This window comes from Eumetopias jubatus, unplaced genomic scaffold (genome assembly GCF_037043125.1).
Source record: "Eumetopias jubatus isolate StellerSeaLion01/CBP00866 unplaced genomic scaffold, mEumJub1_p1.0 scaffold_3, whole genome shotgun sequence".
NCBI classification, from domain to species: Eukaryota; Metazoa; Chordata; class Mammalia; order Carnivora; family Otariidae; genus Eumetopias; species Eumetopias jubatus.
The window spans coordinates 127,634,277-127,649,247 of NW_028274809.1; the positions used below are offsets into that span (position 1 = coordinate 127,634,277).

General features: G+C 34.2%; 1 protein-coding gene across 7 annotated transcripts in view; it reads left to right on the top strand.

Moving 5' to 3' along the window:
• NBEA (neurobeachin) overlaps positions 1 to 14,971 on the top strand; it is a 685,632-nt gene that overhangs the window by 134,006 nt on the left and 536,655 nt on the right. For all 7 annotated transcript variants that reach the window (XM_088021800.1, XM_088021804.1, XM_088021803.1 and 4 more), the window contains exons 9-10: positions 10,806 to 11,003; positions 11,632 to 11,765. In XM_088021800.1, the coding sequence (XP_087877926.1) occupies positions 10,806 to 11,003; positions 11,632 to 11,765 (332 nt within the window). The remainder of the gene's footprint in view (positions 1 to 10,805; positions 11,004 to 11,631; positions 11,766 to 14,971) is intronic.

Consider the following 14,971-nt stretch of genomic DNA (forward strand, 5'->3'; position numbering starts at 1 on the left):
TCCAATTAAAAAGTGGGCAGAGGACCTGAATAGACATTTTTTTCAGAGAAAACATACAGATGGCCAACAGACACGTGAGAAGATGCTCAACATCTCTAATCATCAGGGAAATGCAAATCAAAACCCTAATTAGGTATCACTTTACACCTTTAGTCAAAATGGTTAAAATAAAAAGACAAGAAATAAGTTGGCTTAATTAATTTCAGAAAACATTCAACCTGATTTCTGATTTTGTCCATGTTGGAGCAACTGGTACTGAATGTGCCATACTACTGTAAATAACTATAAATATGGGCAAAATGTACAAAGCATCTGTTTTTGACACTTGTCAATACACAGCACAGACCTGAGATCCTTGAAAGTAGGAATATATTTAATATGAGCTTGGTATTCACCCTTGGTATCTAGCTGGGGCCAATAGAAATATTTCCACATGCTCTAGCTGTGGAGGGTGCTGAGCTGAGGAGTTTGAGATCAGAATTCAGGGCAGCTTGAAACAACTAGAATATGTGGAACAGGGAGCAAAAAAGGAGCAAGCTGTTGGGGTAGGGGCAGAAGTCTTTCTTGGGTTTCCTGTGCATTCTTTGCCAAGTGTAGAGCTGTACATTTAGAGGGGGAGTCTCCATGAGCCCTAGCAGAAAGCAGGTGTTAACTAGTAGCAGAAGAGAGGTAGTAGAGGTCACACAATTGTTTGAGACTATGGAGTGTCAGCCCAGTGAGAGGAGGTTTATTTCCATATCCTTCAGTGCTCAGTAATTATTATACAAATGAATGACAGTAGTGATATAGAAATTTTGGAGTTTTACTGTACTGGATTACATTTATTTATATATGTGTCCAACCAGATCATTTCTACAACATATATCTTTTATGATTATATAATATTGATTGCTTTTGCAGTTTAATTTTTAAAATTTCTAGCTTATCACAGTATCCATTCTTCTGTGCAACTGCATGCATCCGTATTAGAAGAATGAGTTACATGAGATTGCTTAATATTGGCAAATGATTACTTAATTTGATATAAGTGGTTTCTTGGTATCATTATGTTAAATATTTCTCTTGGATATTGGTTAGTATCAGTGTTATGTTTCTTTTATTTAATATTTGAAATAGTGTAGTTATAGTGCTGATACTTGGTTACCTGCCATTATCATAATTTTTAAAGATTTGACTGGGTGGGGGCACTTGGGTAGCTCTATCAGTTAAGTGTCTGACTTCAGTTCACGTCATGATCTCAGGGTCCCAGGATCAAGCCCCATGTCTCAGGCTCTGCACTCAGTGGGGAGTCTGCTTCTCTCTCTCCTTCTGCTCCTCCCCCCGCTTGCACATGCATTCTCTCTCTCTCTCTCAAATAAAGAAATCTTTAAAAAGAAGATTTGATTGGGTGAACAATTATCCACTGTATTGAAGTACTGACTTCATGCACAGAAATTTTCTGTGCTGATCTATTTGCCATTTGTTGACATGTTTGTGACTATAATATTTTCTTTACATTCTTGCTTATTAAGAGATGGTAATAATGATTGTAGGGCATGCAATTGAATAAAATTCATCAGTATATCAGATATTTATTATATTCAAGGAACTGTTCTAAGCATTTAGAATTAAAAATGATCAAGCTTATACTCTTTATGAGAATAATTATATTCCTAAATGTTTATAATTGAAAGTTGAAATATGTACCCAAAAGGAAATACAATGCAAATACTATTAAAGTTTTGTGAAAGGATGATTAATTTCAGCTACAAAGGCTTGAGGAACTCTTCGTAGACAAAGTTATTTAGGGTTCTTGAAAAATACATAAATTTCAGAAGGTTGAGCAGGAGATGATGATAGAATGTGAGAAGAGAGGGCATGATTACAGGGATAGAAGCAAGGGATATAGGATGTGTTTATGGATTAATCCACAATCAGTCATGGATTCATGGTAGAATACAGAGTAGATAGGCTGAGTGGTTTATGGTGGAATGTGAGGATGATTATGATAGATTGAAACTAAGTTATTAAAGATTTTGAATATCAAAATAGGGAATTTTGATTTTCCAGTCATTTGGAATTATTAAAAATTGTAGCAGAAGAATGGATTGATCCTATTTATGTATTTTCCTAGAGAAGTTTGGAAATGTGGATATTAGAGTCTGAATTATTTTTAATGAATTCAGGTGGAATATTCATTTTGAAGGGAAAACTCTACAATATACAGGTGGCAACATTCTCTTAGTTATACATCAGGAAATATAATTCATGGAATGTTGCAATGTCATTATTAAAATCAGCAACACTTGTTACATAGTGATCCTGGAAGAGCAACAGGTATTGCTATATATGTATGTTATTCTTACATAACTTCAATGGAAAATGGCTATATTCTTGACATTGGTGAAGTTTTCAGATATTAGTATTAGAAAAAAACAAGTCTTTGCTCTTGTAGCAATTAGATAAACTTAATTTAGTTGAGTTTAGCATCTTCTGGAACATTTTCTCATATTCATGTTAAATAATTCCAGTTTGGGTGATGAGGGTTCTACTCAATGAGGCTTTTCCTCATTAGCAACTATGTTACAGATATCTGAATGTTCACTATCTGAAGTGCAATATACCATTACATAAAGTTTATGGTAAATGTTTTCTGAGTGACATTTATGAAAAAATATTGAACATAGAATAATATCTGTATAATACTAAGTAGAAAAGAACACAGTAATAGCAGCTACCATTTTGAGTTGCTTTTAAAGATCCACGTATTTATTGTTCAAAGTACTCTATTTACTATTTTATCTGTTAGGTGTGTAACAGATGAGAGGTAAATAACTTGTGGATGGATACACATCTAATCAGTGATAGAGTTCAGATTCAGACTTAAGTCCAACTGATTTTGAACCTAATGTTTTTAACTATTTATTGCACTGTACAAAACTGACAATACAGTAATTTTACTTTTTTAAATTTCAAAGCTTTTATTCAAGTTTTACTGAGATAAAATTGACACATAACATTGTATTAGTTTAAAGCATACAATGTATTGATTTGAGATATGCATATATTGTGAAATGATTACCACAATAAGGTTAGTTGACACATCCATCACCTCACATAGTCATAATTTTTAGTGTGTACTGAGAACTTTTAAATCTATTCTCTTAGCCACTTCCAAATATACAATAAAGTATTATTAACTCTAATCAACATTTTGTATATTGTATCTTCAGAACTTATTCCTCTTAAAAGTAGAAGCTTATACTTTTTGAATACCTTTACCAATTTATCTACCCCTGCCCTCCGCCTGTGGTCATTCTTTGTATCTATGAGTTCTTTGTTTGTTTGAGATTCCACATATATGTAAGGTCATATAGTATTGGTCTTTCTCTGTCTGACTTATTTCACCTAGCATAATGCCCTCAAGGTCTATATGTTGTTTACAAATGGCATGATTTCATTCTTTTTTATGGCTGAATAACATCCCATTGTATACATATATACATATACCACATTTTCTTTATCCATTAATGCATCTATGGACACTTAGGTTGCTTCCATGTCTTGGTTCTTTTTTTTTTTTTTCTAAACAGATCTTTTTTTTTTTAAAGATTTTATTTATTTATTTGAGAGAGAGAGAATGAGAGATAGCATGAGAGGGAAGAGGGTCAGAGGGAGAAGCAGACTCCCTGCTGAGCAGGGAGCCCGATGTGGGACTTGATCCCAGGACTCCAGCATCATGACCTGAGCTGAAGGCAGTTGCTTAACCATCTGAGCCACCCAGGTGCCCCCCATGTCTTGGTTCCTGTAAATAATGCTGCAGTGAACATGGGGGTACATATATCTTTTTGAATTAATGTTTTTTTGTTTTTTTGGATAAATATCTAGAAGTCGAATTGCTAGATCCTATGGTAGTTCTATCTTTAAGTTTTTTATAATTCAGTTTTTAAAAATTTATTTGAGAGAGAGTGCACATGAGCACTTGTGTTTGCCTGTGTGAGTGGGGAAGGGAGGGGCGAATGGAGAGGGAGAGAATCCCAAGCAGACTCCACTTGAGAGTGGAGCCCAAGGTGGGGCTCAATCCCAGACCCCGAGATCATAACATGAGCCAAAACCAAGCCTCTCAACCAACTGAGCCACCCAGGTGCCCCTGTTTTTAAGTTTTTGAAAACATGTCATACTGTTTTCCGTAGTTGTTGCATTTACATTCCCACCAACAGTGCAAAAGGATTCTTTCCTCCACATCCTTGACAACACTTGTTATATATTGTCTTTTTGGTAATAGCCATTCTAACAGGTGAACAGGTGTGAGGTGATAGCTCATTGTGGTTTTGATTTACATTTCCCTAATTAGTGATATTGAGCATTTTTTCATGTGTCATTTGGCCATCTATATGTCTTTTTTGGAAAAATGTCTATTCAGGTCCTCTGCCTATTTTTAAATCAGATTTTTTTTTGGTATTGTATGAGCTTTTTATATATTTTGGATATTAACCCCTTGTCAGGCATATGATTTGCAGATATTTTCTCCTATTTGATAGCTTTTTCATTTTTTTGGTGCTTTCCTTCACTCTCCAGAAGCTTTTTAGTTTGATGTAGCCCAGTGGGCCATTGGTTTATTTTTGCTTTTGTTGCCTTTGTTTTTTTCAAAGTCAAAAAATTCCTTAATATAAGGTAGCTGTCCTGGCTAGAACATATGTTCCTCTTCGTCCAGTGGCTATTTCAGTCATTTACATATTGCTTTTCTTGGTATGATGTCATCAACATAAGGAAGCACCACTGCTCTGCCTGACTGAACTCTAAACTCAAACGTGCCCTTGGGTCCTCCAACTCCTTGACTCCCCTCTTCCTTGTTTGGGCTGCTTCTCCAGTCTTGTAATGTCATATACACTCTTCCCCCAAATTCCCGCAATTAAATACTTTTATTTCTACAAACTAACTCATATGTTTTACTCCTCCAAAATAATTAAATCTGCTTTTGATCAGTGCTTTGCAACATAAATAAATAATCTATTTTACTTGAAAATGATTGGAGCTAAATACTTTGAGTATGTATAATTCTACCTAAATACCTATTAAAATGTTTATTTTTTAATACCAAGGCACCCAGTGAAGAAGACAAATTAAATTGGCTTTATGCTGCCAATATTACTACCTAGTATATTTAACTCATAATTTCATTCAGATATTACTTTTTTAAAAATTATTATTTTGTTGTTGTTGTCGCCTGTACTTTACTGCAAGAGGGACTGAAATACAATCTTTATTTTAAACCAGAACATGCGTTAAGCCCAACTGTTACCTCTAGATTAGAAAGTGTGAATCTGTGAGTTACATAAACAGATTAAATTTTGAAACTCTGAGGTGGCAGATAAAGTTCTACATTCCATTTAATTGAGAAGAGAAAGCAAGTTTTGATACAAAGTACTGTAATTTTGTTAGCTTATTTCTTATATCAAAATATGTAATGTGCTTACATTTAAAAGACAAAAAGTACCATCCATAGCCACATATATACAAATCTTCATTTATTCATGTTGCTCTTGTATTGGTAGATGCCTAATAAATGGTTTGCATCCGAAGTTCAAGGAAGGAAGGCTCTCTCTGATACTAGTTTAAAAGTAGAAAAGGGCTAAATGTGGCCTGACATGTTTGGTCTCCACAGTGTTTTTAAACATTTGCATTAAATTACAGATTAGGTGATTTTATAAAGAAGTCCAGAGTTCATGTTTCTTTTGAAAAATATTGAAGAACTGGCAACATGGTACAATAATTGATTTGAGCTGAGCATTGAGGGGCACTTTTAGACAGGACATGCACTGTCTGGTTTGAAGAAATCCACATGCGGCATGCTTCATTTATACACATATCTATTGGCCTCCTATAAGAGTCTGAGTTTGGAACATTTGGTTTAACCTTACTGTAACATTAGAGTAATGAAATGGGGCCACACTGGTTAGATGATTTCCTTGGCACTTATTAAATAAAGGTCTGGAGATAATTAGTGGTAGACCCTGGATTATAATCCACATCACTTCACCATTAATCCATTAGTACGGTGAGTCAGAAGACTTGGCATTGTGTCTTGGCACTATTCCTTCCAGATCTTAATCTCTCTAATTTTTCAGTTTTCACATTTGTAAGTTGAAAATAATAATAATATGTGATTTTTGCAAAGCTTAAATATTATTTATCATTGTCAAATTTATATCTGCAGAGAAATTCTAACCATATCTAACAATACTTTTCTTTTTTTTAATTTTATTTTATTGTTATGTTAATCACCATACATTACATCATTAGTTTTTGATGTAGTGTTCCATGATTCATTGTCTGCGTAAGCACCTAGTGCTCCATGCAGTACGTGCCCTCTTTAATACCCGACACCAGGCTAACCCATCCCCCCGCCCCCCTCCCCTCTAGAACCCTCAGTTTGTTTCTCAGAGTCCATAGTCTCTCATGGTTCATCTCCCCCTCCAATTTCCTCTCCATAATTTTTCCCTTCCTGCTATCTTCTTTTTCTTCTTTTTTTTTTTTTTAACATATAATGTATTTTTGTTTCAGAGGTACAGGTCTGTGATTCAACAGTCTTGCACAATTCACAGCGCTCACCATAGCACATACCCTCCCCAATGTCTATCAGCCAGCCACCCCATCCCCCCCACCCCCCACCACTCCAGCAACCCTCAGTTTGTTTCCTGAGATTAAGAATTCCTCCTATCAGTGAGGTCATATGATACATGTCTTTCTCTGATTGACTTATTTCGCTCAGCATAACACCCTCCAGTTCCATCCAAGTCCTTGCAAATGGCAAGATTTCATTCTTTTTGATGGCTGCATAATCCTCCATTGTATATATATACCACATCTTCTTTATCCATTTATCTGTCAGTGGACATCTTGGCTCTTTCCACAGTTTGGTTATTGTGGACATTGCTGCTATAAACATTGGGGAGCATGTACCCCTTTGGATCCCTACAGTTGTATCTTTGGGGTAAATACCCAGTAGTGCAATTGCTGGGTCATATGGTAGCTCTATTTTCAACTTTTTGAGGAACCTCCATACTGTTTTCCGGAATGGCTGCACCAGCTTGCGTTCCCACCAACAGTGTAAGAGGGTTTCCCTTTCTCTGCATCCTCATCAACATCTGTCACTTCCTGACTTGTTAATTTTAGCCATTCTGACTGGTGTGAGGTGATATCTCATTGAGGTTTTGATTTGGATTTCCCTGATGTCGAGCGATGCTGAGCACTTTTTCATGTGTCTGTTGGCCATTTGGATGTCTTCTTTGGAAAATGTCTGTTCATGTCTTCTGCCCATTTCTTGATTGGATCATTTGTTCTTTGGGTGTTGAGTTTGATAAGTTCTTTATAGATTTTGGATACTAGCCCTTTATGTCATATGTCATTTGCAAATATCTCCTCCCATTCTGTCAGTTGTCTTTTGGTTTTGTGAACTGTTTCTTTTGCTTTGCAAAAGGTTTTTATCTTGATGAAGTCTCAATAGTTGATTTTTGTCCTTGTTTCCCTTGCCTCTGGCGATGGTTCTAGGAAGAAGTTGCTGCGGCTGAGGTCGAAGAGGTTGCTGCCTCTCTTCTCCTTTAGGATTTTGATGGACTCCTGTCTCACATTTAGGTCTTTCAACCATTTGGAGTCTATTTTTGTGTGTGGTGTAAGGAAATGGTCCAGTTTCATTCTTCTGCATGTGGCTGTCCAATTTTCCCAACACCATTTATTGAAGAGACTGTCTTTTTTCCACTGGACATTCTTTCCTGCTTTGTCAAAGATTAGTTGACCATAGAGTTGAGGGTCCATTTCTGGGCTCTCTATTCTGTTCCATTGATCTATGTGTCTGTTTTTGTGCTAGTACCAAACTGTCTTGATGATTACGGCTTTGTAATAGAGCTTGAAGTCTCGAATTGTGATGCCGCCAGCTTTGTTTTTCTTTTTCAACATTCCTCTGGCTTTCGGGGTCTTCTCCATACAAATTTTAGGATTATTTGCTCCATTTCTTTGATAAAAGTAGATGGTATTTTGATAGGGATTGCTTTAAATGTGTAGACTGCTCTAGGTAGCATTGACATCTTCACAATATTTGTTCTTCCAATCCATGAGCATGGAATGTTTTTCCATTTCTTTGTGTCTTCCTCAATTTCTTTCATGAGTATTTTATAGTTTTCTGAGTACAGATCCTTTGCCTCTTTGGTTAGATTGATTCCTAGGTATCTTATAGTTTTGGGTGCAGTTGTGAATGGGATAAACTCCTTAATTACTTTCTTCTGTCTTATTGTTGGTATATAGGAATGCCACTGATGTCTGTGCATTCATTTTATATCCTGCCACTTTACTGAATTCCTGTCTGTGTTCTAGCGGTTTTGGGGTGGAGTCTTTTGGGTTTTCCACATAAAGTATCATATCCTCTACAAAGAGTGAGAGTTTGACTTCTTCTTTGCTGATTTGGATGTCTTTTATTTCTTTTTGTTGTCTGATTGCTGTGGCTAGGACTTCTAATACTATGTTGAATAGCAGTGGTGATAGTGGACATCCCTGCCATGTTCCTGACCTTAGGGGGGAAACTCTCAGGTTTTTCCCATTGAGAATGATATTCCTTGTGGGTTTTTCATAGATGGCTTTTATGATATTGAGGTATGTACCCTCTATCCCTATACTCTGAAGAGTTTTGGTCAAGAAAGGATGCTGTACTTTGTCAAATGCTTTTTCTGCATCTATTGAGAGGATCATATGGTTGTTGTTCTTTCTTTGATTAATGTATTGTATCACATTGATTGATTTGCGGTTGTTGAACCAACCTTGCAGCCCAGGGATAAATCCCACTTGGTCATGGTGAATAATCCTTTTAATGTACTGTTGGATCCTATTGGCTAGTATTTTGGTGAGAATTTTTGCATCCCTGTTCATCAAGGATATTGGTCTGTAATTCTCCTTTTGATGGGGTCTTTGTCTGGTTTGGGGATCAAGGTAATGGTGGCCTCATAAAATGAGTTTGGAAGTTTCCTTCCGTTTCTAGTTTTTGGAACAATTTCAGAAGAATAGGTATTATTTCTTCTTGAAATGTTTGGTAGAATTCCCCTGGGAAGCCATCTGGCCCTGGGCTTTTGTTTGTTGGGAGATTTTTGATGACTGCTTCAATTTCCTTAGTGGTTATAGGTCTGTTCAGGCTTTCTATTTCTTCCTGGTTCAGTTTTGGTAGTTGATACATCTCTAGGAATGCATCCATTTCTTCCAGATTATCTGATTTGCTGGCATATAGCTGCTCATAATATGTTCTTAAAATTGTTTGTATTTCTTTGGTGTTGGTTGTGATCTCTCTTCTTTCATTCACGATTTTATTTATTTGGGTCCTTTCTCTTTTGTTTTTGATAAGTCTGGCCAAGGGTTTATCAATCTTGTTAATTCTTTAAAAGAACCAGCTCTTAGTTTCGTTGATCTGTTCTACTCTTCTTTTGGTTTCTATATTTCATTGATTTCTGCTCTGATCTTTATTATTTCTCTTCTCCTGCTGGGGTTAGGCTTTATTTGCTGTTTTTTCTGCAGCTCCTTTAGGTGTAGGGTTTGGTTGTATATTTGAGACCTCTCTTGTTTCTTGAGAAAGGCCTGTATTGCTATATACTTTCCTAGGACTGCCTTTGCTGCATCCCAATGATTTTGAACAGTTTTGTTTTCGTTTTCATTTGTTTCCATGAATTTTTTCAATTCTTCTTTAATTTCCTGGTTGACCCATTCATTCTTTAGTAGGATGCTCTTTAGCCTCCCCTGTATTTGAGTTCTTTCCGACTTTCTTCTTGTGATTGAGTTCTAGTTTCAAAGCACTGTGGTCCGAAAACATGCAGGGAATGATCCCAATCTTTTCGTACCGTTTGAGACCTGATTTGTGACCTAGGATGTGATCTATGCTGGAGAATGTTCCATGGGCACTAGAGAAGAATGTGTATTCTGTTGCTTTGGGATGGAATGTTCTGAATATATCTGGGAAGTCCATTTGGTCCCGTGTGTCATTTAAAGTCTTTATTTCCTGTTGATCTTTTGCTTAGATGATCTGTCCATTTCAGTCGGGGGGGGTTAAAGTTCCCCACTATTATTGTATTGTTTTCAATGTATTTCTTTGCTTTTGTTATTAATTGGCTTATATAACTGGCTGCTCCCATATTTGGGGCATAGATATTTACTTGTTAGGTCTTCTTGTTGGATAGACTCTTTAAGTAGGATATAGTGTTCTTCCCATCTCTTATTATAGCCTTTGGTTTAAAATCAAATTTGTCTGATGTAAGGATTGTCACCCCAGCTTTCTTTTGGTGTCCATGAGCATGGTAAATGGTTTTCCACCCCCTCCCTTTCAATCTGGGGGTGTCTTTGGCTCTAAAATGAGTCTCTTGCAGACAGCGTATTGATGGGCCTTGTTTTTTTATCCATTTCCGATAGCCTCTGTCTTTTGATTGTGGCATTTAGCCCATTCACATTCAGGGTAACTATTGAAATATAGTTTATGATATGAAGTTTTAAATCAAAATCCTTTTACTACAGATGTAATAACATTTACATTTTTTCTAATAAAATTATTTTAAAAATAATCAAAAACAATAAAAACAAAAATATTCAGATCTGAGTCTGTTTATTAACATGATGAGTAAAATTTAACTCATAGAATTGAAGTGAGAATAATGAAATAATATAATACCGCTAATGCCTGACACTTGGAAGGGTCAAAACTAATTGTCTATTATTTCAAATGTTTCTGTGTTTTAAAACTTGAGAATTTTATTATGTTACATTTAAAAAGAGTATTTAATTTAGTTTTGTTTTTTCAGAGCACCTTCAAATTTAAATCTGAGAGTGACATTCATTTGGCAGAACATCATAAACAGGTTCTGTATGATGGGAAACTTGCAAGTAGTATTGCATTTACATATAATGCTAAGGCCACCGATGCTCAGCTATGCTTGGAATCATCACCAAAGGAAAATGCATCAATTTTTGTTCATTCCCCACACGCTCTCATGCTCCAGGTTGGTGAATAGTAGCTTAGTTTAATGTTCTCATTTACGTTTTAAACGTTCTCATTACATTTTAAAGCTTGCTAATGTGTAGATCTATGGTTGCTATTTATTTTTCTTTTTTGTTTTTTCTAGTTCTTTGAATAACATTTTCACCTTCTCCCTTATTTTCCTATTTTTATTTTTTGGCAATATACTTTACCCTGGACTAGTCAGTCTCCTTAGTAGGGAATCTGTCGTCTCTGTTATCTTGTCTGTTCTATAATCCTTTGAAATAAAATCAGTTGATTAGCTGCACAGATAGTTGTTAGACACAAAAATATACTTTGCTTTAAGAATGTACTAGTATCACACCCCCATATAAAAAGTACTTGGAAATCTTTAAATCTACTAATAGTATTTCTTATTCTAAATTGTTTTTTGATTTATAGCTTCATATTTTCAGTCTAAAAATCTCAACTTATTCCAATTTAAAAGTGGTTGGCAAAGATTTTATTTTATATGTGTGTCAAAAATTTTATAATTGAGGGATTTAAAATGTCTTTGTTTTAAAAATTTTTTACAAAGTTATTTGGAACAAGGAAATAGTGATAACTTTATTCTTCAGGAGTTTAATACACAATTTTGTTTTTGAACATAGGATGTGAAAGCTATAGTAACACATTCAATTCATAGTGCAATTCATTCAATTGGAGGGATTCAAGTGCTTTTTCCACTTTTTGCTCAACTGGACAATCGGCAGCTCAATGACAGTCAAGTGGAAACAACTGTCTGGTAAGTTTTCTTTAAATTTGTAATTTCTTGTAATTTTTATACACTTAGATTATGCCTGGCATAGTTGATGCTGTGTAAATGTATTACAATATTTGTTTTTTATCTCTGAAGTGCTAATAAAAGTTTCTTTAGACTAAGGCAGATATATATCCACACAATATTAAAACTTTGCACTTAAAATCATAAAGAAATGACTTGCTTGATAATAAATCAAAACTTCTTACCAGATGTAGCATAATGATTTTAATAAAAATTGAGGAAAAGTGTTAGTCCTAACCCTATCCTTTGGAAATGCTTATGGTTTGGATCATCCATGAAATCCTGTTAGCTTAAACAAAATTACTGGGGTAAAGTTATTCTGAAAAAATGGTATTTGATAATAGTTACATAATTTATATATTATATATTAGTATTATTTTGTACTTATGTTATCATAATACTAGTATAATATTGATATTAGCTTTCCTTTATATATAGTTCATATATGAGAATCCAAATCTACCCAGTGGCTTATCCATGTTTATATAAAAATTGTTACTTTCTAATTAGGTTTATTTCATGTGCAATTCTGTAGCTTCCTTCCTTTTTATTAAAACATACCTCATGCATCAAATGCTGATTTAATTTTGTATCTTAGAATCATTTCTATAAGAAGTTAAATGTGAATTTTAACAACTATTTTTAATCTGTACATTGCTATGTTTGGAAAATTTTAAGAGAAAATCATATAGGTAAACATTCTTTTTTACTCCAGAAACAATATAGCAATGCTTCCCTAGTATTTACACATATATATGAAGTTCTTCATGGATCATCCAATTTTGAATGTTGGAAAACCTAGTGAATAAAGCAAAGATGAGAAAATAAAGTCCATTGAAATGTAACATGATCTTCTCATATTTATTATCTAAATAAGCTATTAACAAAATTCTGTTTTAATTGCTAATAATATTATTCCTGTATTGAGACCACCTTTATGTACAGTATAAACATAAGTATAAATGTGACCTGTACACTTAACAACACCCAGCTCCTATCCATGGGTCATGCTTTCTTTTATATCAGTGTAAAAGTTGTAGTCTTGAAGTAAAAAGCTTTGAAGTAAAAAGGAATCCTGAGATCATGCCCTGCTGTGATATATTGCTATAAGATCTTAAATAATTTCATCGGGAGGGCTGGATATCAGCCTAGTGGAAAGATAAAACTTTAAATTTCAGTCCTGGATCGAAATTCAGATGTTTTGCTCTTTATCATCTAAGTGAACCAATATACATTGGAATCAATAATTAAAAACTTAGTAAGTTCTATGGAAAGAAGTTGGGGATGAAGTAGCCTTAGAAAAACTCCCATGTGTAATTTAAATATTCTTTATGAATTAATATTGTCTATAATCATTTTAACCTGGAATGGAATTTGTTGCTTTGTGAAGAAAAAGTAGAAAGATTATATAGTTTGAAAATGTAATAACTAAAACTGTCACAATAATACATATCTACATGAATAGCTATTATAAAATCTTAGTGCTAAAATCATATTTTAACAGGTTATCTGGTCCATTCATCCAGGGCACATGGTTATTTTTCATTGCCTGTCTTCAAAACTCATTTTAATGTTTATATTTTGGTATTTAAACTGTATTTATTTCATCATGGAGATAGAAGACAATGTAAGGGGTCAGCATTCTGATTTTCATTTTTATTTGGTTTTAGTTCTTTTGTATCATTCATCTTAATTTTTTCTCTATAATAAATAACTTCAACTTTTGTAGCTATATACATGTTCTTAGTTTAAATCCAACAGAAAACATATAATAAGAAAAGTATCACTATCCTCTTTAGTAATAATACATACCCAATTCCAAGCTACCCTGCAATTCAGTTATGTGCTATTTTGAATTCTTATCTAATACTTTTGCATTAATTGTGTCAAAGCCCTTGATGTCTGAGGTTGGCTCTTTTGTGGAAAATTGTATCTATCAGTAATAATAGTCTTGTTATTTCAAGTTTTGAAGGGGGCCGTTATAGATAAGTGTGTGCATCAGTGGTATAATCTTGGTTTTTAAAGTGTTAAAACCAAGTTATTAAATGGGACCTCTCCCTCTACTTGAAGAACCCAGATTCTTAGCTGTAGGGCAAGGGTCGATAGAGTTTCTTGTTTTCTGGCTATATCATAAATTCATATAGATGAATGAGACCTTGAAATAGGACATATCCTCTTATTTTTAGTTATTATTAAATTATTCTAGATGAAGGAGAGCCTATTTGAAGTTTTTAAATTTCCAGAGAGAATTAGTTATATTCTTTTTTTGAAAATCTGTTTGCATAATAAACATATGCCAACAATTATAATATTATCTAATTTTTGATTACTTTTTGGAGAAATTGAGCTAAGCTATAAAATCAGTTCTCTGTCTTCTGTGTTTCAAGCTGAAGCATTTAGTTTCCATGTTCTTTCCTCCACTCAGTAGTCCTTTTTTATGAAACTTTTTATTGTTTCTCTGGTGGTACTATTATACTGTCCTTAGAAATCTTGATGAGTTTTACTCTACATAGGGGGTTAGTATTAAAATAATTTATTGAAGGAAAAATCTTACTTTCTGGAGCCTTTATAAATAGGCTGTGTGCAGAATTTTTGCGGCTTTGTTTTATTATGAAGGCTATGTATTATGGTTGTTATATATGTGGACTTTCAAGTCAGACAGACTTGGGCTCAAATCCTGGGTTTACTGTATTATTAGTGCAACTTTGAATATGTTAACAATTTTGTGCTTCCGTTTCTACCATTATAAAATTGCAATAATAATAGCACATTGGATTATTTAGATTAAATGTGATAAAAATACATAGATCATTATAGTAAGCACTCAGTACATGCTGGGTTTTGTTACCATGACAGTGGGCTAGATGATCTACAGGAGTATCTCTAATACTATGGTTTTATATTTTAAAATTATATATCCTTAATCTTGGAAATTGGTTATTATAATATGGGCCGTATTACTTTATATTTGAACTTCTATCAGTGATATTATTTACAATAGAGACTTAAGTAGTTAATTAGGACTTATATTTTGAACTTTAATTGTAGTGATGAAAACTGGTTTTGAACTATCCATTTTCTAGATATGGTGGCTTCAAATAGAGGATGTGTTAACTCAAGTTGTGAAGCCAACACCAAGTCAAAGAAAGCCTGGAAGGGTTTAGGAT